Source organism: Myotis lucifugus, unplaced genomic scaffold (genome assembly GCF_000147115.1).
Source record: "Myotis lucifugus unplaced genomic scaffold, Myoluc2.0 scaffold_328, whole genome shotgun sequence".
Taxonomy (NCBI): domain Eukaryota; kingdom Metazoa; phylum Chordata; class Mammalia; order Chiroptera; family Vespertilionidae; genus Myotis; species Myotis lucifugus.
In genome coordinates, this window is record NW_005871376.1 from 471,369 (window position 1) to 494,259 (window position 22,891).

At 51.0% G+C, this 22,891-nt stretch overlaps 2 protein-coding genes across 14 annotated transcripts in view; both read left to right on the forward strand.

Moving 5' to 3' along the window:
• PDLIM2 (PDZ and LIM domain 2) overlaps positions 1-4,397 on the forward strand; it is a 20,817-nt gene extending 16,420 nt beyond the window's left edge. For 9 of the 10 annotated variants that reach the window (XM_023764296.1, XM_023764305.1, XM_023764306.1 and 6 more), the window contains 6 exons: positions 1,141-1,649; positions 1,987-2,127; positions 2,274-2,385; positions 2,514-2,626; positions 2,837-2,943; positions 3,473-4,397. In XM_023764296.1, coding sequence (XP_023620064.1) covers positions 1,141-1,649; positions 1,987-2,127; positions 2,274-2,385; positions 2,514-2,626; positions 2,837-2,943; positions 3,473-3,593 — 1,103 coding nt within the window. In that variant the 3' untranslated portion in view covers positions 3,594-4,397. Of the gene's footprint in view, positions 1-1,140; positions 1,650-1,986; positions 2,168-2,273; positions 2,386-2,513; positions 2,627-2,836; positions 2,944-3,472 lie in introns of those variants that run through there. The other variant, XM_023764297.1, reaches the window with a different exon arrangement.
• Positions 4,398-5,124: 727 nt separating this feature from the next.
• On the forward strand, positions 5,125-22,708 carry CCAR2 (cell cycle and apoptosis regulator 2). 4 transcript variants are annotated; one of them, XM_006100733.3, is made up of 21 exons: positions 5,125-5,147; positions 6,167-6,265; positions 7,141-7,232; positions 7,654-7,745; positions 7,937-8,051; positions 8,198-8,327; positions 8,506-8,602; positions 14,365-14,484; positions 17,136-17,358; positions 17,440-17,553; positions 17,876-18,039; positions 18,472-18,643; positions 18,729-18,956; positions 19,059-19,280; positions 19,866-20,010; positions 20,131-20,213; positions 20,622-20,768; positions 20,947-21,058; positions 21,164-21,352; positions 21,495-21,700; positions 21,911-22,708. In XM_006100733.3, exons 2-21 carry the CDS (start codon positions 6,208-6,210, stop codon positions 21,953-21,955), a joined length of 2,754 nt encoding a protein of 917 aa, XP_006100795.1. In that variant the 5' UTR covers positions 5,125-5,147; positions 6,167-6,207; the 3' UTR covers positions 21,956-22,708. The 4 variants fall into 4 exon arrangements, with proteins under 4 accessions (XP_006100795.1, XP_023620081.1, XP_006100794.1 ...); XM_006100732.3 differs by lacking the exon at positions 5,125-5,147 and adding an exon at positions 5,159-5,307; XM_006100735.3 differs by lacking the exon at positions 5,125-5,147 and adding an exon at positions 5,159-5,307 and having other exon boundaries at positions 20,134-20,213.
• The last annotated feature ends 183 nt before the right edge of the window (positions 22,709-22,891 follow it).

Below are 22,891 nucleotides of genomic sequence, written 5' to 3' on the forward strand. Positions count from 1 at the left end.
CGCCGTGGAGCCGCTGGGCGGCGGCCGGGGTGAGTCGCCACCCCCAGGCGGCCAGAGCCTCCGCCCTAGCGCCGACCCCCACCCCCGACCCCGACTGCGCCCCGGGCGCGCGACCTCGCCCCGTGGACGGTCGAGTGACCGCGCCTGGCCCTGGGAAACCCTGAGTGTGGGCGTTAAGTCGTCGGCGCCTCCGTCCCTCTCCCCTCGGACCCCCGCTCTGGGTCCCGCTCTGGGTCCCGCTCCGCCGGCCCCGCCCCTGCAGCCGTGTGACAGCCCCTGTGCGGCGGCGGCCCCTCTCCCTGTGCCGCGGGTGTGTGTGTGTGTGTGTGTGTTGGTGGCCCCCTCTCTCTGCCCGGCCCCGGGGCTGCTCTGGAGAGACGTGAGAGAGTCCTCCACCTCTCGCCAGTCTCAGTTTCTGCACCTCAGTACCAACTGGGGGCGCACAGATGGTAGGAGGGCCTGGCACCAGGTGACAGTGAGTGACAAGGCGACGGCTCCTCCTACCCCCCTACTTCCCTTTCTTCTGTTTAAGCTTTTTCTTTTCATCTCTCCACAGAGTCCTCACTCTTTCTCACTTAAAAGAACTAAAGCCCCACCTGGTCGGGGCTATTACTTTAAATACCCCCCCCCCCCCCCCCCGCAGCTCCAGGAGAGCTCCTCAGCCTCCCGGTGCCAGGGTGCAGCCCAGGCTTCGGTCTCTGTGCCCTTCCCCTCGCCCTGAGGGGGTGCAGGCACACCCCGCCTTGGGGAGCAGTGGGCGAGGCTTCAGCTCCCCACTTAGGGCTTGGAGGTCCTAGGCAGACCCAGGGGCAGGAGTGCAGGGGCCCCCGGGAGGAAGCACCCCCTCCTCAAAGGAAGAGGGGCCGTCCCAGGGGCTGATGAAAGGAGACCCTCCCCAACAGCCCACCACGCGGCCCCTGCTGGCTGTGACCACTAACAACTCCTGCGGCGGGAATTCCGCCGATCGGCTCCAGGAGGGGCTGCCGAGGTGGGCGGGGCTGCCGGGGTGGGCGGGGCTGTGCCCTGCAGGCTCCTCCCTTCACCTGTGGCCCAGCCACGCCTCCCCGCGGAATGCGCTCAGCTGCCAGGAATGCGGGGCGGTGGGGGCAGCCTGCCCGGCCTGAATCCCTCTCCTTGCAGGTGGGGCTGGCCAGAAGCTGGCACGAGGGTGTGTAGTGCCTGGAGTCACCAGCTCCTACCGCCGGATCCCGGACGCCTGCGGAGAGTGCTCATCGGACTCCTGGGAGGGGGATGGCGAGCTGAAAGGTCTCCGGACGCAGGTGCCGCTTCCCAAACTGGCCTTCCTGGACTCGGGAGTGGAGATGGCCGTTGGGGACAGCTCCTGGGCCATCTCTCCACGCCTTTCTCAGGACTCCCTGGACTCTGAGCCCGTGGGGAGCCCTGAGCCCCTGGTCCTGCCCATGGAGCCTTCTGCCCACTGGGGCCGGCTCCTGGCCAGCCGGAAGCTAGAGCGGGTGCTGGAGCGGTCCAGCCAGCTCCCGACTTCACCTGCCAGCTTGTCACACCACCACCGCTCCCGGAAGCCTACAAGGAAGCCTGAGTATGAAATGCCCCCTGTTGGAGCAAGGGACCAGGGGGCCACCAACGCAGAAACTGACCTAGAGGCAGGCCTGGGAGAAGCAGAGGTGGTGAGTGGCCCCTCTCAGGCTGGGTGAAGAGTGGGTGGCGATGGCCCTTTCACCGGGGGCTGCTGGGGCTCCCCATTTCTTCTCCCCAGAGCTCTCTCGGGGTGGGGCGTTTCTGTCCCTAATCATGGGTTGTGTCTCAGCTCCGGGCCTCACCCCACTCCCAGCTGTGCGGAGGTGGGCAGGTATGAGGTTTGCCTGGCACCACGGCTGGCTGGCATTGGGAGGCCAGTTGGTTGCATGATCCTCCTTTCCCTGACTGTTCTGCTCCCATCTGATGGCTGCCAAGGGAGGGAGTCTGACTGAGTCCAAGTTTCCCCTCCCTTACTCTGCCCTACAGGGGAGGGGCATGGGGCCTGAAGCCGGGGCCTGCCCTCCTGGGCAGGGTCTTCACTACCTGGAACACCTGTGCCTGGTGCTGGAGCAGATGGTGAGGCTGCAGCAACTCCACCTGCAACTGCAAGCCCAGAGGCCCCCTGGGGTGAGCGAGCCACATGGCAGCCAGGCGATTGGGTGGGCACGTGAGTGGGGGAGGCACAGGGGGGTGGGACCCCTGGCACCAGGGCTTCCTTCAGAACAGCCCAGGTCTCTGCTCAGGCTCTGACTGCCCTTCTCTCCTGAACGCAGGGCCCTGTAGAGAAGGAGGAGTCGACTGTGGCCCCTTCACCTCCACCCTCTCATGCCCCAGGCAGTGAGGTGCGGGGGTCATGGGAGCTGCTCAGCCAGACTCGGGAGACAGGTATGGGGCAATTGTGTCTCCCTCTGTGCTCTGCCTGCCCAGGGCCCCAGGCAGACCCCCTGAGCCCTGGGCTTGGTGGGTGTGCTCCTGTTCCTGGCCCTGGGTAACCCGATTCTCTTTCTCTGAAGGCGAAAAAGGAGCTTCACCCCCAAAGGTAGGGGTGCCCAGTGCCAACCCTTTCAGGCTGTCCAGAGTCCCAGCAGAACCCGCTCACACCTTTCAGTCCTCCCAGAGTCACAAGGTAGGTGATGGATATGTGTGGGGCAGGTGACAGGTGGAGGTGCGGGTGGTTGGCTTGTGTGGATACCCTAAAGGCCAGAAACTCTGGGAAAATGAGAGGATTCGTGTTTGGAGCAGGTGACTTCTCCGGACTGTGGTGACAGCTGCCTCTGGTAGTATGGGGTATGTTGTGGGGTGGGGCTCTGTGGTGACCCCCTCATTCTCTGCTCAGCGGGATCTCTCCCACTGGAACAAGGTCAAGGTCCTTCTCAATCGGATTCGCTGGAAGAGCCCTCCACACCCTGAGCCTCCTGCCCCTCCTAATGGCCCTGCTTTCAGGTGGGTACTGTGGCCCAGCTCAGTTAGGGCAGAGGGTGGAGCCCGATGGACCAGGATGAGAGATTGTACTCCTAGTTCTCTTTGATCCTCTGAAATCTGAGTGACATAAACAGTCTTGGAGAGGGTGCTGGAAGAAACAGGAAGTAGTTTAAACTCCCCATTGACAGATGAGGTTGGGGGGGGCGGGAAAGGGGGGGCGGGCGCTTTCCTGAGGCCACATGATGAATCAGTGGCAGAGCCAGTACTAGAATATGGGGGATCTCCTTAGGCCATTCCAGCAAGACCTTAACTCCCAAGGCTGAAACTTAGGCCACCTTCCCGTGTGTGTGTGTGTGTGTGTGTGTGTGTGTGTGTGTGTGGTGGGGGGCACACAGACAAAGGATTCCACAGTGGATGATGGGCGGGCAGTTACACTGAATAATTCCCCAGGAGGAAGAAGCATCATGTCAGTTAACCTCCCAGGCTCCCCACCGCAGATACGCAATGCCGATCCATTCTCCGAGTCTAAGCCTCCTTTCTTTTTTCACAGAGTTGAGTCAAGGGACCTTCCATGTCGTCTCCTCAGGAAGACCTTTATGTCATCGTTAGTGGTGAAGAAGCAACGAGCAAAAAACCTTTCTGTCTCAGAGACCTCTGGTGCAGGGACATGACGCTGGCTGGAGGGGTGTGCAGTGAAGTCTTCTTTGCCTTTTGCCCCGTTGCTGTTTTGGGGCACTGCCAGGAAAAGCTGCTGATGCCTCCCCTTCTCTCTGAGGCGAGAGCCGAGTCTTTCTCCTCTGAGCAGCTTGGCAGAGGAGCCCTGGTTCCCTGGGAGACCCCAAGGTGTGGCATTTCCTGGGCGCCTTTCTGACTGCCAGAAATCCCTGCACTAATTTATCAGGCATCCATGGAGCATGTTTGGCATGGTGATCTGTTGGGGTCCAGTGTGTTGCAGATATGTATGTATGCAAAATGATATACATGTACAGTATCTCTGTTGTGAACTTATTGGATCCAATCATCTCTCCTGAATCACACACTCAAAAGGTTGGTCTTCTGGGTGAGGTAATTGCAGAAGGATGGGACTGACCTTCATTCCTCAATGGACAGTTACTGATCCTGGAGTCCTGCTTTGCTCCGCATACCTGTATTGGAAGCCCCAGGACAGGGAAGGGTGTCTTTGCTTTAAGTCTTGCCCATAGAGCAGAGCCCTCGAAGACTGCACCAGGAATGAGAGGGTTAGGGAAAACGGGGGATAGCAGAGTAACCTTTGTTAGCTGTTTTGCTTCCTACTAGCCTTTACACATCAGAGCTGAAACCAGGGGCCCACACTAGCTTTTACACCTTCACAAAATCCCTTAACTTATCTGAGCCATAGCTTCCCACTTAATCTCCCAAATTGTATAATGATGCTTGACCTACCTACCTCACAGGTTTGTTTTGAGGATAAAATAAAATTAAACTATCTTAAAGAGCTTTGTGAATGTTACATGAATAGGGAAGGGGAGGGTATGGGTGTTGGAGGGTGGATAGACTGGAGGGATGTTGGGAAGATCAGGGGACAAGGGGGGGGCTGGAATTGGCAATGTGGACTAAAACGGCCATTGATTAGCAACAAGACCTTGAGCAAGTCATTTCATTGAGGCCTCAGGTTTCATATCTGAGAATGATGGCACTAATTCCTGACTTCATTACCCCCAGCATTGTTGTGAAGACTAAAGTCTATGAGAACTCTGTAAATGTCTACCTAAATATTGTGGTGGTTTATCTTACTATATAGCTTGTTAGATTCCTAGCTCTTCGTTAATTGAGAAAGGGGAAAAGCATCATCTGCAGGTACCAGTAGATGGGAAGTGTGGGTGTGTGTTGCCCTAAATGGAAGGCCAGGGTTGGGGAGGGGGTCATTGGCTTGAGTCAGACATAGGAATGTCTCCTAAAATTAGCCACTAACAGGCCTCCTCCTCCTCTGGTCAGAAGGGTTTGCTTCTCTACTGGCTGCAAACTTGGGATCTGCCAGAATGAGGCAAGGTGCGGTGCTTTCTTAGGTTTGGGGTCCAACTTTAGCTCTCTTTGGACTAAGAACCAATTCTCTGATGCTCATTTTTCTAATGGGACACTTAAGGGAGAACACCACCCCGGCGCAACTCCCTAACGCGCATCCGATCGGGGAAGGCGTACTTCCGCTCCCGGGTAGGCGCCCCACGGCAGGCTCGCGTGGGGGAAGGGTGAGATCGGTGGAGCGGAGGGAGGGACTATATCCGGGAGAGTGGCAGCTTCCGACTAGTGGTCGCGCTTCCGGAGAGGCGCTTCCGGTGGCGGCGGCTGCAGCGGCTGTGGTGGTTCCGGGTGTCTTTGTCCCCCCGGTGTCGCGGCCCTGGCCCGCAGGTGGGTCGGCTGGCCCCCGCCACCCTTTTGCCTCTTCGCTCCTCCCCCAATCGGGGGGCTGCGAGGGCCGCCAGCGAAGATGCTCGGGCGTGGAAGGGGCCGAGCCCCCCTTGGACTGCAAGTCCCGTCTCCCTGGCAACGGCCTCGGCCCTGGGGGCGGGCGGGCGGGCGGGAGGAGGAGAAACAGTGCGTCTCAGTCTTTCCACGGTGGCCTGGCTGTGACCCGGCCCGGGAGGTCCGGCCCCAGTGGCCCCTGAGGCAGGAGCCAAGGGCCGGGGAGCGCGGGAGCGGGAGGGCGGGTGCGCAGCCGGATTCGCGGTCAGCCGGGCCACCCTGCTACCTACCAGGCCGGGGAGGGGGGGCGGGTGGCAGCGGGCCGGGCTTCCGGGGAGAGGACCCACGCGATCTTCTCTCTAGCGGCCGCCTCCTTCATTTTTCTGGGCCTTGCGTGGAGCTTTTTGGCGGATGTATTTGAATGAATGAACGTCTCCGGGCTCTTTCCAGCCCCCAGCCCCCACCCATCTGGGGTGGCGTGGCATAGCGAGAGCAGCGCTGAATGGTCGGGTGACCGGGTGTGAGTCCCAGTGTAGTCACTAACGGGTTGTTCGGCCTCGGGGAGTGTCAGTCTCCGAGCTTCAGTTGGCTCTTTAAGATGGCATGGCAGCATGACCCGCCGCGGGGTTGTTTGTGAGGGCAAACTGGAACAATGTAATTTCTTCATTTTCTGCTACTCTTTATATTCCCTTCACTCACCATCTCCATTCATTCTCCCTACTCTCCTCAAGATACTTAATTCCTGTTTTGGGGTTGATGGAAAATTCCCCTATGAGCTGCTAATCTATTTCTTTTCTGATTGAAGGTTTTTCCCCCCCGAGACTCTGAAAGAAGACAGCAATCCCAATGTCCCAGTTTAAGCGTCAGCGGATCAACCCACTTCCAGGGGGACGTAACTTCTCAGGTGATCACCTTTATCCCTACCCGGGCTCACACTGGGAAAGATGCGCTTTGGGTCTTTAAAAAGAGGGCTTTTGGGTTTTCCTTGGTGGAGTGCAATTTGCTGCTGATGTTGCCTAGGAAGATAGGAGCTGACCACAGTGGCTGCCAGTGAAACCCTGTGGAAGTGTTGCTTGGAGCCACTTTGCCTTTTGAGTTTGCCGTGTCTTCCAGTTGAGCAATGTTCAACCCGGGTGCTGCAGCGGTTGAAACATGCAATATCTAACTATGGAGTCAGGGGCAGCGACCTCTTTTCCTTTAGATCAGTGGTTCTCAACCTTCCTAATGCTGCGACCCTTTAATACAGTTCCTCATGTTGTGGTGACCCCCAACCATAAAATTATTTTCGTTGCTACTTCATAACTGTAATTTTGCTACTGTTATGAATCGTAATGTAAATATCTGATATGCAGGATGTATTTTCATTGTTACAAATTGAACACAATTAAAGCATAGTGATTAATCACAAAAACAACATGTAATTATATATGTTTTCCGATGGTCTTAGGCGACCCCTGTGAAAGGGTCGTTGAACCCACAAAGGGGTCACGACCCACAGGTTGAGAACCGCTGCTTTAGATTGTCAAAAAAATGACAGCAGTCAACACGGTGTTTGTCAAATTGAAAAAAATGACAATAACCATCTGGTGTGAATGAATAAAAATTATACTTATTTTTGTGTGTCAGATTGACAAAAAATAATTTTTTGGTGTGCTGCAGAATTTTAGTAATTAGTTTGTGTGTTACGAGATGAAAAAGGTTGAAAATCGCTGCCCTAGTTGACTGTAGTGCTGAACAGTGGAGGTGCAGTTCCTGGAGATTGCTTCTCTGTCCCCACAGGCACAGCTTCAACATCTCTTCTGGGTCCTCCTCCTGGTTTGCTCACTCCTCCTGTGGCCACAGACCTGTCCCAAAATGCCAGGCACCTTCAGGTAGGTTGGGCATCCTTTCTAGTGAGTTTTAGGGCTTGGGACCACTCAGCATGCATGGATGCCTGATGCTTTCGTATTTATATCACAGTGTTCATCCTTCCTGACACGCCTGTCCTGGGCCAGTATGGAGGTGACTAGACACCTCTGACTGGGGAATTTTGGCTCTAGGGAAATCTCTAGAGTGCTCCTTGGAATAAAATAACTGGGAATCCTAGAAGAAGCTTGTGGTGCAAGAATAAGCATCCCCCCCCCGCCCCAGGCAAAAAGATGGATTATGTCCACCAAACTTGTATGCTTCCTTCCCTGTGAATCTTCATGCAGTATTCTGCCTGAGCTGGGCGGGGTGTGTGTGTAGAGATGAGATGCTAATGGCGGAATGTGGGTAAGTGCTCCCTGTTTGAACTGCACTCTTCTCTTGCAGGGTGGGGAGAAGCAGCGGGTCTTCACTGGCATTGTCACCAGCTTGCACGACTATTTTGGGGTGGTGGATGAAGAGGTCTTTTTTCAGCTAAGGTGGGTTTGAGGCTGGTCTCTTTTTGGAAATGCTTGTTTGATTCTGTTCTGTCACCATGTTCTTGGGGCTCCTCTAAAGCCATTGCTTTCCTGTGTTTATGCAAGGTGTGAGAAATCTTGATGGGCAGGGCTCATTGGGGTAGTTAGGGTGGCTTGGCCAGGGTCTCCTGACTAGGCTTATGTGCTGGCAGTGTGGTGAAGGGCCGGCTGCCCCAGCTGGGTGAGAAGGTGCTGGTGAAGGCTGCATACAACCCAGGCCAGGCAGTGCCTTGGAATGCTGTCAAGGTGCAAACGCTCTCCAATCAGGTATTTCTCTCTCCTGGTCACATGCATTGGAAAGGGAGGGAGGGAAGCCCCTGGGTCCTGACAGCTGGGCACGAACTTTACTTTTGTTGAGAGGATGGGCACGTCAACTATGAGATGCCCTGAATTTCCTGGTTACTGCCCTGCAGCCCCTACTGAAGTCCCCAGCACCCCCCCTTCTACATGTGGCAGCCCTGGGCCAGAAGCAAGGGATTCTGGGTGCTCAGCCCCAGCTGATCTTCCAGCCTCATCGGATTCCCCCACTCTTTCCTCAAAAGCGTGAGTACCAGTGGCATGGATGTTGGGGTGTCGCTTTATGGGATACTCTGGATGAATGGACTTGTAACTGTCAGGTTGCTGCTCTGTGAATAGAAGTGAGTACTTCTGTGCACTGAGAGAGGGACAGGGGAGTTGGATATTTAGAGTTTTGGAGTCACCAGCCATTTCCTCTCTGCAGCTCTGAGTCTCTTCCAAACATCCCACACACTTCATCTGAGCCACCTGAACAGATTTCCTGCTCGGGGCCCTCATGGCCGATTGGATCAGGGCCGAAGGTAAGAGGATGTTCAATCAGAAAAAATATTTTATTTCCTTTATTTGCCTCTAGGAGCACCGCCCCTTTCTTTGCCACCTGCTGACACTAACATTCTCTTCCTGTAGCTAGATCCTAGTTCCTTTACCCTGAAGTAGGCAGACACGTGAGGTATATACAAATTTTGGAATTTTATAAACTGGTTCAGTAAGCAGGGATTTGATGTAGTTCACCTTTCAAAATAATCATATTGAATTTTTTCTTAATATGTAATTTTCCCTTTTATTTCTAGTCCCTAAGATTGAGATACTAAGAATCAAAACTATCAAGAGGCCCTGGCCAGGTAGCTCATTTGGTTAGAGGGTTGTCCCGATATGCCAAGGTTGTGGGTTCAATCCCTGGTCAGGGCACATAAAGCAAACAACCAATGAATGCATAAATAAGTGGAACACAAATCAATATTTTTTCTTTCTTCCCTGTATATGTCTTTGTCTCTAAAAACAAAACAACTTTCAGGAAAATGGTACTTGTCCCCCAAAAAGTAACTTTGTAGAATATGTTTTAATTCTTAGTATAGAACATTTCTTCATATACATTGTATACATCAGTGGGGGGTTAGAGTATGCATGTTGCACTCTGCCTAGAAGGCTAGGCCTGTGCCTGGGACAGGCAAATAGTGTCTTGGCCTGTGTGGAGCAGGCATGGTGGATTTGGGCCTGTGGGGCCTCCTAGGCCATCCTGTATCATCTGTGAGCATCGGGGACTGCCAAGCGCATGCTACCTGTTCTCTCTGGCTCACATTCCTTATCTTGCCTTACTCTCTCCTATAGGGTTTTGCTTATATCCCTGGGAGTTAAGACTTGTTCTATTTCCATCTGTTGGTCTTATCTTAACTTTTTATTGTATAAGCATAGTAAACAGAAGAGGACGATGAACTCTCATATATCCATCACCCAGCTTTGAGTATCAACATCTGCTATTCTTTTTTTTTTTTTATCTCTACCTCTGTCTACTTCCTGCCTCATACTTGATGTTTTAAAGGTAAATTTTGTATAGGTTAAAATGCACAAATCTTAACTGGACAATTTTGACAAGTGGAAAATCCCATGTAACCCTCACTCCTGTTAAGATGTAGAGCCCTAGCCAGTTTGGCTCAGTGGATGGAGCATCCCGGGTTCGATTCTGGTTGAGGGTCATGTGCCTCCATCGCAGGCTTGATCTCCAGCCCTGGTTGGGGCATGTGCGGGAGGCAACCAATCGATGTGTTTTTCTCAAATTGATGTTTTTCTCTCCCTCTGCCTCTACCCCGCCCTTCCATTCTCTAAAAATCAGTGGAAAAGTATCCTTGAATGAGGATTAATAACAACAAAAAAAGATGTAGAATATTTCCATTACTTCAGAATATACTCTCATGTTCTTGTGCTCTTTTGAAGTGAGAACTGTATTAAGACGGAAACCCCTGATCCCAGATGCCAGTAAATCATTACATGGTCAAGGCCGAGAATGCAGTGCAAAGTCAACACTTAAAAGGTTCATGGAGTAACTCCGAAAGCTTAGGCAGTGATGCAGCTAGTCTCTGTGCTGCAGCGCGTGTGTGCTCCCTTCAGCTAGGTCGTCGAGAATTCTAACTAGGGGGTTGCTTTGATGGTCCAGGATTGTTTCCAGTGTCTTCACTCTTTTGAAACACATTGTCCCGTTCTCAAGTCACTGATACATGTTTGCATGCTCCCACATCTTGCATCTGGTGCATCTTCCTGGTCAGTTTCTAAGGACTTTCCACCTCTCATATTCCATGAATTTATTAAGGCTTCATTATCACAGTAATTGTGCTCAGGGATGATGTAACCTGGATGGAAATCAGTGGCTGCTACGAACTCTCTGCTTTGGGTTCAGGTTCAGCCTTTCTATACAGTCAGTTGCGTTTGCTTGGCCTGGATACGTCAAGCTCAGTGTGAGGCCCATGTTCTATTACTTTGGCTATAATGCTTCAGCGTGGTGGCTTCTAGAGAAAGGAGAGATGTTACTGTCAGTCAGTAACAGGATCTGCCGAGTAGGGAAGGGGGAGTAAGAATTAGGTCATTCTGGGGAGAACAGTTTATAAAGGAGTAGCGTTTTGGCTGGAAGCCAAGTTTTATTTTGAATTTTAGGCTTTGGGATGCAGGGATCAGTGTCTCCTGCTGAGGTCACTGAGATGCCTCCCACTGGCACTACTACCTTGTAACCTGTTCCTGACAAGTCACAATAGGAGTGTAAACTGGCTGTGGAATTCACAGGAACATCTGGTTTAACTATAGGTTGGCAGCATTTACAGAAGAGTTCACTCCAGTCATAAACCAGCTGAGAGAGCTGTCAGATGAGTGGGGAATGGTTCTTCTGTTAGAAACATGGAAGCACTAACATCCCATTAGAGCAGGATTAGAAGGCAGCTTTTGGATGGAGATGCAAATGAACAGGGAAATTACCCAGGCAGACACAAGAGAAAAGACGAAACACTGGCCCTGCTGGTGTGGCTCAGTGGATGAGCGTCGACTTATGAACCAGGAGGTTACGGTTCAATTCCTGGTCAGGGCACATGCCTGGTTTGCAGGCTCCATCCCCAGTAGGGGGCTTGTAGGAGGCAGTCTATCAGAGATTCTCTCTCATCATCGATGTTTCTATCTCTCCCTCTCCCTTCCTCTCTGGAATCAATAAAAATACAGTGGGGCCTTGACTTACGAGTGTCCCGACTAACGAGTTTTTTGAGATACCAGCTGTCTCTCAGCCGATTTTTTGCATTGAGTTGACAGAGTAATTTGAGTTAATGAGCTCCTTAACGAGCTCGGTCTTGGAACGAATTAAACTCGTAAGTCAAGGCCCCACTGTATGTTAAAAAATAATAATTAAAAAAACACACGTTGTGTTAAATATAACAACTTAGCTCCTGGGGTGTAATGACTAGGTAAATTTTCTTTTGTTTTTAAAATTAAATTTATTGGGGTGACATTGGTTAATAGGATCATATAGGCTTCAGGTATAGATTTCTGTTACAAGGTCTTTATATTGCGCTGTGCCTACCACCCAAAGTCAAATCATCTTTCGTCATCATATATTAGGCCCCCTTCACTCTACCCTCCCTGACATGGGGGTCTTCCCGTTATCAATCTGGCATTTTATATTGTTCTAAAGTTTTTTCTGATCTACTGTTTTTATTTATTGCACCCATAACAGTGATACAATGATGAGTAATTTATTACATGAATGTATAGAGTAGTGCATGCTGTTATATAAAGTTAAAAAAATTGCTTTTATTTTTTTATTTTTTATTTTTTCGTTAAACTTCACCAGAGGATATTTTTCCCACTAATATTTAGAGAGAGAGAAAGAGTGGAAGGGAGGGGGAGAGACACATTGATATGTTGCCTTCTGCACGTGCCCAACTGGGGCCGGGGATCGAGCCTGCAACTGAGGTTCCGGCCCTTGACTGGAATTGAACCTGAGAACCTTCAGTCTGTGGGCCGACGCTCTAACCACTTAGCAGCAGCTAGGACTCTCCTTCCCTTTAAAGGTAACCATTCTTTTTTTTTTTTAAATATATTTTTATTGATTCTCCACAGAGAGGAAGGGAGAGGGATAGAGAGTTAGAAACATCGATGAGAGAGAAACATCGATCAGCTGCCTCCTACACACCCCCTACTGAGGATGTGCCCGAAACCAAGGTTACATGCCCTTGACCGGAATCGAACCTGGGACCCTTCAGTCCGCAGGCCGACGCTCCATCCACTGAGCCAAACCGGTCAGGGCAAAGGTAACCATTCTTAAAGACCTTTAGAAAATAATTTTGAAGAGAAAAATTACTTACTGCCACTTTCCCCCCCATATTCTTTTCTAGTCTTTATCTATATATATTCATACATTTTATAATTTTAATCTTAGAGTTCAAGTTATTTTTATAGATTCTTACTAAACATTTTTCCATGTGATCCTCATGATTGTTTTAATGGCTGCATGATTATTATTATTTTTTTAAATATTTTTTATTGAGGAAGGGAGAGGGAGAGAGAGATAGAAACATCAATGATGAGAGAGAATCATTGATCGGCTGCTTCCTGCATGCCCCCCACTGGGGACTGAGCCTGCAACCCAGGCCCTTGACCGGAATCGAACCTGGGACCCTTCAGTCTGCAGGCTGATGCTCTGTTCACCGAGCCAAACCCACTAGGGCGCTGCGTGATTATTTTACTTATTTACAATAAAAATCCAGACATTGCTGGATGTGAATGTGGTTTTCTTACTCTCAGCTTGCTTTTTTATCCCTTCTATATATAACCTTTTTTCTTCTTTTGAACTAACTTCCTTGGGGTAAATTTTCCAGAGTGGGATTACTGGATCAGAGTATCTTATGACTTTAATATGTATTCCCAAACGTTCATTATGAGAACTGTATCATTTATTTATCTTTAAAAAAAAAATATGTTTTTATTTTTTTTTAATATATTTTATTGATTTTTTACAGAGAGGAAGAGAGAGGGATAGAGAGAAACATCGATGAGAGAGAAACATCGATCAGCTGCCTCCTGCATACCTCCTACTGGGGATGTGCCCGCAACCAAGGTACATGCCCTTGACTGGAATCGAACCTGGGACCTTTCAGTCTGCAGGCCGACGCTCTATTCACTGAGCCAAACCAGTTAGGGCAAAAAAAAAAAAAATGTTTTTGTTGATTTCAGAGGAAGGGAGAGAGAGAGAGAGAGATAGGATCATCGATCGACTGCCTCCTGCACTCCCCCCATTGGGAATCGAGCCAGCAACCTGGGTATATGCCTTGACCGGGAATTGAACCATGACCTCCTGGTTCATAGAGTGATGCTCAACCACTGAACCACACCAGCTGAGCTATTGCTTTTAATAAAACTTACTTTATACCCTGACCGGTTTGGCTCAGTGGATAGAGCGTCGGCCTGCGGACTAAAGGGTACTGGGTTCAATTCCGGTCAAGGGCATGTACCTTGGTTGCGGGCACATCCCCAGTGGGGGGTGTGCAGGAGGCAGCTGATCGATGTTTCTCTCTCATCAATGTTTCTAACTCTCTATCCCTCTCCCTTCCTTTCTGTAAAAAGTCAATAAAATATATTTAAAAAAAAAAACTTACTTTATAGAACTCTTAGCATGGTTACCATATGTCTTTTGTTAAAAATCAGCCCTGGCTGGTGGTGTTCAGTGATTAGAGTTTGGCCTGTATACCGAAGGGTTGTGGGTTTGATCCCTGGCCCAGTTGGGGTGCATGCAGGAGGCAACCAATTGATGTGTCTCTCTCACATTGATATTTCTGCCCCCGCCCGCCACTCTTTCAAAAAAAATCAATGAAAAGATATCCTCGGTTGAGGATTAACAACAACAAAAAATAATCAAAGTCTTTTCTGCTCATTAAAAAAATTATATGTTAACTATAATTTATAAAGTTCTGAAAGTATTTAAAAATTATTCGTAAGTTTTAGTCAGAGGCAACTACCATTAATATTTTCTTTCTTTTCAGTCTTTTAAAGGTTTTTTTTGCACAGTTGAGGTACTACTGTATATACAGTGTTATATGCCATTCTTTTGGCTTAACATGAATGGTTATTAAAAGCATCTCAATATCCATTTTCTTATCTTTATAACCATCTGTTATATGGCTGTTAGCATGGCTTCCTTATCCATTTCTTTAACATTGGGCAGTCGGATCATTTCCAGTTCTTTTTAGGCCAGTGTGTGTTGAATCATAAGTAACAGTGTGGTTTCTTCCTTCTGGTGATGCTCAACCTCCAGCGATGACTATGACTCCAAGAAACGCAAACAGCGGGCTGGTGGAGAGCCTTGGGGTGCTAAGAAACCAAGGCATGACTTGCCTCCGTATCGAGTCCATCTCACTCCCTATACTGTGGACAGGTGAGTGGCAAGGCTGGGTGGGGGTGGTGGTGCAGTTTGCAGCTGGTAACAGTCGTGTGTAAATGAGATACAGTCTTTGTGAGAGTTTGTGTGTGTGAGTGTGTGTGTTCTTATGACCTTTTGTTTTATAATGTGACAAATTTTTTACTTTGAAATCTCAGATTTTGACCAGCAGAGCACCACTGACATGGGTGCCCTGATAAACTTTATGATTTGATCACCAGAAATGATTATGCCAGGCTGTAACTGAGGCTTGCCAGTCGGTAGCAGTTATAATGCAGGTAGAAGCTGCAGCTCATAGGAACGCTGGGACTGGTTTCTGCATTGTTTTCTAAGTGCTTCAGCATGTAGCCTGCAAGCTGACGTCTCACTCGCAGGAACTGACTGAGAGTTCCATTTGAGTGCCTGCCGCTGCTGGAGTCGTCCAGTTCTCCATCACGAAGGACTTGGGTGTTGAGGAGAATATGAACCCCCATGTCTTCCTGTGCTCTGACAGAACCTCAGATACGTGGCCTTCTGGCCAAGCATCTGTATTGTTGGAGCCATCATTGTAGCCCTGGGGGTTGCAGCTTCCTATGAGTTTGTGTGGCTGAACCAAGAAAGAAGGCATACATAGATTTCCACAGAAATTATGATTCCATGACAGATATTGAGGAGAGAGGAAGGCTGGTGTCTTTTATTTTTATTTTTTAATATATTTTATTGATTTTTTTAAAAATATATTTTATTGATTTTTTACAGAGAGGAAGGGAGAGAGATAGAGAGTTAGAAACATCGATGAGAGAGAAACATCGATCAGCTGCCTCCTGCACATCTCCTACTGGGGATGTGCCCGCAACCCAGGTACATGCCCTTGACCGGAATCGAACCCGGGACCTTTCAGTCCGCAGGCCGACGCTCTATCCACTGAGCCAAACCGGTTTCGGCATATTTTATTGATTTTTTACAGAGAGGAAGGGAGAGAGATAGAGAGTTAGAAACATCGATGAGAGAGAAACATCGATCAGCTGCCTCCTGCACACTCCCCACTGGGGATGTGCCCACAACCAAGGTACATGCCCTTGACCGGAATCGAACCTGGGACCTTTCAGTCCGCAGGCCGACGCTCTATCCACTGAGCCAAACCGGTTACGGCAAGGCTGGTGTCTTTTAGAGTGCAAAGTGATCTTGGAATGTAAAGAATTTTTTAGGAAGTTTGTCACTGACCCGTGTTCCTGAACTATGAAACATGGATATTTGAGCTAAGGAATAGTTTCTTTCGACAAATAAACAGTTAATAAATACTGCGGACAGTAAGTCTTTGCTCATTTATTCTTAATAATGTAATTTTGGGCACTTGCATCAGAATTGGTTAGGGATTTTAACTGTTTATGAACCTTACTAAGATAATCTCAGTATTAATATTTTGGGGGGGGGAAAGAAACTGACTTAAGAGGTAGATGAGCGACTCCAGATTCCATCTAGCAGTGGAGAGGCAGGGCTCCAGCTACGGTATTAGATACACCCCCAAAGCAAAGTCCATTGGAAGCCCAGCTGAGGCGAGGGGGCAGGTCCTGGCACCTCCTCAAGGTGGGAGAGGAGGACTGTCCCTCTGTTCCCAGTGTCACTGTTCCTCTCCCCTGGCCTAGGCAGGGACTCTTGTTCTCCATGCTGATCCACATGGCTCCCATCTCACAAGACACCGATTTCCATGTCACATCAAGTCAGAACATGACTGCTAACTGTTAGACACACACACAACTATTTAAAAAAAACACACACACCAATGTGAAATTGAGGCCTATTGTACATAGTGTTTGGTACTTTGCTTTTTCATTTAATTTCACTAAAATCTTAGAATTTATTCCATATTAATGTTTATTAGCTTGAGCTCATTCTTTTTAGCAATTATATGGTATTCCACTGAATGGTTGGACTACCATTTATTTAACCAACTCTCTCCCCATTTTTAGTCTTATCCTAAATATTGTTGTAATAAACATCCTTCTGCATGCATCCATGTGGACAGGTGCAAGCATTTTACTGAGATCAGCTCCTAGAAATGGAGTGGCTGACCCAAAGGGTCTGATTTTGAACTTTGATGGCTATTGCCCATTATTCACTTTTATTTTTTAGTGAGAGAGGAAGAGAGAATTGCCCATTCTTTTAAAGAGATCATACCAGTTTACGTTCTCACCATTGGGGCATGAATTACTTGTTTCCCCAGGTCTCTGCCAACACTGCCTTATCAAACTTTTTTATCTTTGTCAGTCTGATGGGTGAAAAGTGATATTCTGATTTGCATTTCTTTAATTATAAGTAAGATTGAGCATATTTATATGGGCTTTTAAGTCTCATTTCTGTTGCTGTCACTTTTCCCAGTATTCTATCAGATTTGTGTGAACTTTTGGTTAGTGATTTTTTGGTTCCTTTTATGATAAGCAGTGACTCTTTTCTCTGTTATGTATTGCAAATGTTTTCCTCTCCAGTTTAACTATTTTGCCTTTAGAGGTTGTAACATTTTTGGTGGTTAAATTGGATCCATTTTTTCCCCCAGATGTGTCTTACTTAGAAGTTCTTTCCCAGATTATATAAAATAATTTGCCCTCTGATTTTTCAAATCTTTTATGGTTCAATTTAAAAGATAACTTAGTCTTGGCTTCTTCCTACAGCCCCACCTGTGACTTCCTAGAACTCCAGCGCCGTTACCGCAGCCTCCTGGTCCCCTCCGATTTTCTGGCTGTGCATCTGAGCTGGCTGTCAGCCTTCCCTCTGAGCCAGCCCTTTTCCCTCCACCACCCGAGCCGTATCCAGGTATCTTCTGCGAAGGAGCCAGCTCCAGACACTGGTGCTGAGCCCGTGCCTGCAGACAGTGACCCCGCGTACAGTTCCAAGGTAAGTTGGCTGGGGTCCCGCTGCTTGCTCCCGTTGTTGGAGGCTGAGAAAGCTGAGTGTCCTTCCCGCTACCCTCCACAGGTACTGCTGCTCTCTTCCCCGGGATTGGAGGAACTGTTTCGTTGTTGCATGCTCTTTGTGGATGACATGGCTGAGCCAAGGGAGGCACCAGAACACCCTCTGAAGCAGATTAAGGTGAGAGCTGGAGTCCATTAGGCAAGACGCATTCATTGATAACGTCCAGTCCGTGTCACGTTTTCAGCAGCTCAGCTCCTAAAAACAAGGCTTTTCAGAGCTGAAACACCTCTGGTTTTACCAGGAGCATAGCACTGCTCAGAGCTGTTATTGTCAGAACGTTACGTGGCTGGTCGTGTTCATGGGTGGAGAAGCCACCCCCCAATGTCCTGTGGACTCTGCCACATCCTGCTGCCTGCATCCCCAGCGGTGGCAGGCTGCCTTCCAGTGGGAGACCCAGGTAATTGTTTTTTCGTTTCTTAGCCCTGATCTCGTTTTGCAGTTTTTGCTGGGCCGGAAAGAAGAAGAGGCAGTGCTGGTTGGGGGTGAGTGGTCTCCTTCCCTGGATGGCCTCGACCCCAAGGGCGACCCGCAGGTGCTAGTCCGCACTGCCATCCGCTGTGCACAGGCCCAGACCGGCATTGACTTGAGTGCCTGCACCAAGTGGTGAGTGGCTGCCCGCGGGCCGGCTATTGGCGAGTGGAGTTGGCGACTGTTCGGGCCAAGCTTCTGCACCTTTTTGACCTGTTAGCTCTCCCTTGTTCCCTAGTCCCAGCTCATTGCTCTCTCCAGCCTTCACAAATGGCCACCCGGATCATGAGCATCACTAGGGATGTGAATGAGGAAGGGCAGCTAACCCCTCTCCCCCAGCAACCTTCAGTGCTCCTTCTTGTTGCCTTAGCACCTTGGGAAGTAAATGTCTGCTTTTTTGTGTCTCCCCATTGACTAACCATTTCTTGAGGACCTGTCTGTATCTTTTATTTTTGAACTTTCAAAGCTTGGCTCGCAGTGTGTGCTCACTAAATGTTGATTGGAAACTGAAGCACTTGCTTGCAGATGTCTTGGGTCACTACTTCGTTTTCCCTTTGCTGTGAGCAGGTGGCGCTTTGCTGAGTTTCAGTACCTGCAGCCAGGACCCCCAAAGCGGCTCCAGACCGTGGTGGTGTACCTGCCGGATGTCTGGACCATCATGCCTACTTTGGAAGAGTGGGAGGCCCTGTGCCAGCAGAAAGCTGCAGAGGCAGCTCCCCCGGCCCAGGAGGTGCCCGCGGTAAGGCAGAGCCTTATTAACAGGTGGGGAGAATAGGTGCCCTGACCTAAGCCCAGGTGGTCACAGCTCTTGGCTTTTATCACAGGAAACAGAGCCTACAGAACAGGCAAGTGAGGCATCGGAGCAAGGAGCGGACACCAAACAGAACGCAGAGAACCCGGAGGCCACCACACAGCAGGAAGTGGACACTGATCTCCCAGAGGCCCCTCCACCCCCTCTGGAACCCGCTGTCATGGCACGCCCCGGCTGCATAAACCTCTCCCTCCATGGCATTGTGGAGGACCGGAGGCCCAAGGAAAGGATCTCTTTTGAGGTGGGTGTAGGAGTCTGGGAGGCTGTGGGGTAGGGTGTATGGGTGTGTGGCGGGGCTTGGGACATTCCCTTTTTCCTGATGCCCATGGGCCTCTTTGACCAGGTGATGGTGTTGGCTGAGCTGTTTCTGGAGATGCTGCAGAGGGACTTTGGCTATAGGATTTATAAGATGCTGCTGAGCCTTCCTGAAAAGGTCGTGGCCCCACCTGAACCTGAGAAGGAGGAGGTGGCCAAGGAGGAAGAAGTGGTCAAGGAGGAGGTGGCCAAGGAGTCCAAGGAGGAGGTACAGAGTGAGGGCACAGCTGCTGAGTCAGACACCCCACCGGTGAGTACTTCTGCCCCCTGCGCGGGCACTGGGGCTACACATAGTAACGTTGAACAGAACTCGAGTGCTGCGTGGTACCAGGTGCTGTTCTGAGCACGTACGGTCTCTCAGAACCCCTCTCACGCATGTGCCTGAGCCTGGTGTGTAATGGGCGCAGGGTGCTCGGCCCTGGGCCAGGGAGTGCTGTGCTGCTGTGTCTGGAGGGAAGCGGGTGCAGGAGGGAAGGGAAGTGTGGTTGGTGGCAGCACAGGGAGCTCAGTGAAGGGAGTGCTCTGAGGGGCTCAGGCTGTGGTGAGCCAGAACACTGCATTCTCTTAGCCCCTCTAAAGCATTTGGGGCTTCTCGCCCAACTAAACGGTCTCAGGTCAACATAATTTCTTACGGGCTGCTCTGGACTCCTGGGGAGAATCCCCGGTGTCTGGAAAGTGCCCCGGTCTGCTCCCGACCCGTGTAATGAAATACTTTACCTGACGTGGTGCATATAGAGCCCTTAACAGTACCTGGATGGGGCTGACACTCAGTGTTAGCCATTGTCATTGCTAGTAATGACAGGGGACAGTCCTCATCTTGGTCTGCTTTCCTTAGAAGGAAGATGGGGTTCTGCCCAAACCCCCATCTTCTGGAGGAGAGGAAGAAGAGAAACCCCGGGCTGAGGCGTCGGAGGACCTCTGTGAGATGGCCCTGGACCCGGAGCTGCTGCTGCTGCGGGACGATGGGGAGGAGGAGTTCGGTGAGCGCAGGGGGAGGGAGCACGCGGGCGGCTGCGGGTGGCTCTAGTGTTCTCCCGTTGGGACTGGAGCCGGTGTGGCCATGTGTTCACTGCTCCAAGCTCATGCCAGGCCTTCTGTAGCAGGAGCCAAGCTGGAGGATTCCGAGGTCCGTTCTGTTGCCTCCAACCAGTCAGAGATGGAGTTCTCTTCCCTTCAGGACATGGTAAGACCAGTGTTCTGCCCCTCCGGCCTCAGTGACAGTGACACTCAGCAAGGCCTGAGCCCGTCCTTGGGAGCTACACTTCTACAAATGACTTCCATTGTTTGTTGACTGACCAGACATGTGGTTCTTGGCTCATGGAACAGCACCTCTGTAGGACCCAGGGGACACTTCAGCGTCTGTCAGGGGGAATAGGAGAGGCAGCTGGTATAGGAGCACACACACTGGGTTCCTGTGTGGGACAGCCCCAGGGCCAGAAATGCCCTGGAGGCCTTGGGTTAGAGGCTCAGGGTCAGGTCTCCAACCGGAAGGTGCGCCGGGTGGAACTGTCAGTCAGGCCACCCAGTTGTAAAAGGCGATTAGCCAGAGAGAACGATGTGTAACCCCGTTCATCCTCGTTTCCTCTTGCAGCCCAAGGAGCTGGACCCCTCTGCTGTGCTCCCTTTGGACTGTCTTCTTGCGTTTGTCTTCTTTGATGCCAACTGGTGTGGCTACTTGCACCGTCGAGACTTGGAGAGGATCCTGCTTACCCTTGGGCTCCGGCTCAGTGCAGAGCAGGTGCCTTCTCTCGCGTCCCCCTTGGTCCTTTCTGAGGTGGCCTCACCTGACGTAATGTGCCCAGGCACGCACCTGAACTGTGGGGGACTTGGGATGCTCCAGTTCTAGGTTTTTTCACGTCCTGGGGAGGGCTTGCACCTTCTCATCAGAGGGGGTCTTGGGTGTGTATTTTCTGCAGGCCAAACAGCTGGTCAGCAGGGTGGTGACCCAGAACATTTGCCAGTACCGCAGCCTTCAGTACAGCCGCTCCGAGGGCACGGACAGTGGGCTTCCTGAGGAGGTGCTCTTTGGTGTGTACCGGTGCCCTGCAGCCTTTTGTGGAGAATGGGCAGGGCAGGGCAGGCTGCTTTCTCCTCCCGAGACCCGACCCTTACCTCTTCTCATGGCCCTTCTAGGAAACCTGGACCTGCTACCTCCTTCTGGGAAAAGCGCAAAGCCAGTAGCTGCCCCCGTGGAACACAAGGGCCTGGTGTCCCACAACGGCAGCCTGATCAATGTGGGGAACCTGTTGCAGCGTGCGGAGCAGCAGGACAGTGGGCGACTCTACCTGGAGAACAAGATTCACACACTGGAACTGAAGCTAGGTGAGTGGCTGATGGGGCTGCCGATGGCCGTGCAGATGGGTACATGGAGACCGAGGGGAACCCACTCCCTAGGCTGCAGGCCTCTTGCCCTGAGCTCCGATCCTTAACTTAGCCCCAGTCTTTCTGGTGTGTTTCCCACCAGAGGAGAGCCATCACCGCTTCTCAGCTACTGAAGTAACAAACAAGACGCTGGCAGCTGACATGCAGGAGCTGCGCACCCGGCTGGCTGAGGCCGAGGACACGGCCCGCACAGCTGAGCGGCAGAAGAACCAGCTTCAGCGGCTGCTGCATGACTTCCGGAGGCGCCTGACCCCCCTGCAGCTGGAGATGCAGCGAATGGTTGAAAAGGTGAGCCTGTAGGAGAGCTGGCTTAGTTGGGGGGCTTAGTCAAGATGATGCTAAGACAACAGCCCCTTGGTCCACCTCGCCTTCTCCCCCATCCACCAGTTTCTTAGGGAATCTTTCAGTCAGCAGCTTGCAAACTTGAGTCCCCAGGAGGAAGTGGGTAGCAGTCCTTTCTCCTTGGGTCCTAATTCTCGTGCCATCTGTTGCAAACAGGCTGACAGCTGGGTAGAGAAGGAGGAGCCAGCACCTAGCAACTGAGGGCTTGACGCAGGAGCTGCCATCCTGCGAGGTCAGCGATGGAGCCTGCTCAAGTTAGAGCCCTTTGGTTCCAGAGAGAAGCTGAGCAGGACCTGGGAGCAGGCGGGGCAGCTGACCCGTGCTCAGCCTGTGGAGGGGAGCTCAGGCCGTCAGGTGGGGTCTGCCTGTGCTATGTGGACGGACGAGTGAGGAACCGGTTCCACTTACAACTAAATCCAACACCTGCACCCCTCGAATGTCATTTTGCCCTCCACCTTGGGGTTTCTCCTGGGGCCCTTTAGTCTTGTGCTTTCTCCTGTCCTCTTCCAGTTTAGAGTAAGACAGGGGAGGAAAAGGCTCTTTGACTATGTCATAAGGTCTGATGCCAATAAATGAAGAAACAGACGTGGAGTCTGGCTGGGGTAAGCGCCCCCTCCTTTGAATGGCACAGATCCTGCTGGTCACAGGCACAGGTTCCTGGGGCATGAGTTTCCTGGGGCCTGTGGAGGAAGGGAGTCAGTGCCAGCCAGCTCGCTGTTGGGCTGTCGGCCAGTGAGCACTGTTCCAGCCCCCCCAGAACTTGCCAGCAGGAACCAGCACTTCTGCCCCAGACTCCCTGTGTTCAGAATGTGATATTGACTCCGGCCCAGCCTTTTTCCCGTTCCCCATGAGTCTCACCTCTTTCCGTAATCCGTGGTTTCAGTTTGACTTGTATATAAAGTTGTTTTTGTTTTTTTTGCTTTGTTTTTTAAATAAACCAAAGTAAAAAACAAACCAAGTGTCCTCCACAGCTTTTCCCTTCTTCCAGGCCAGCTGTGCTCCCACCCCTCCTCCTGGCCCTCAGCCCAGCCTCTGCTGGATAGAGGTGTAGTCGCCTCCAGAAGGTGGGTGGGCAGCAGGGAGAGCAAGAAGGTGGGTGGGCAGCAGGGAGAGCAAGCCCCCTTGCGCTCAGTGGCT

Excerpts from the sequence above, each read along its gene's own strand:
- CCAR2 (XM_006100733.3), top strand. The coding sequence starts at position 6,208 with ATGTCCCAGTTTAAGCGTCAGCGGATCAACCCACTTCCAGGGGGACGT. Across the intron at positions 19,281-19,865 it reads CTGAGTCAGACACCCCACCG|AAGGAAGATGGGGTTCTGCC; the intron begins GTGAGTACTTCT and ends TGCTTTCCTTAG. Across the intron at positions 21,059-21,163 it reads TCCTGAGGAGGTGCTCTTTG|GAAACCTGGACCTGCTACCT; the intron begins GTGTGTACCGGT and ends TGGCCCTTCTAG.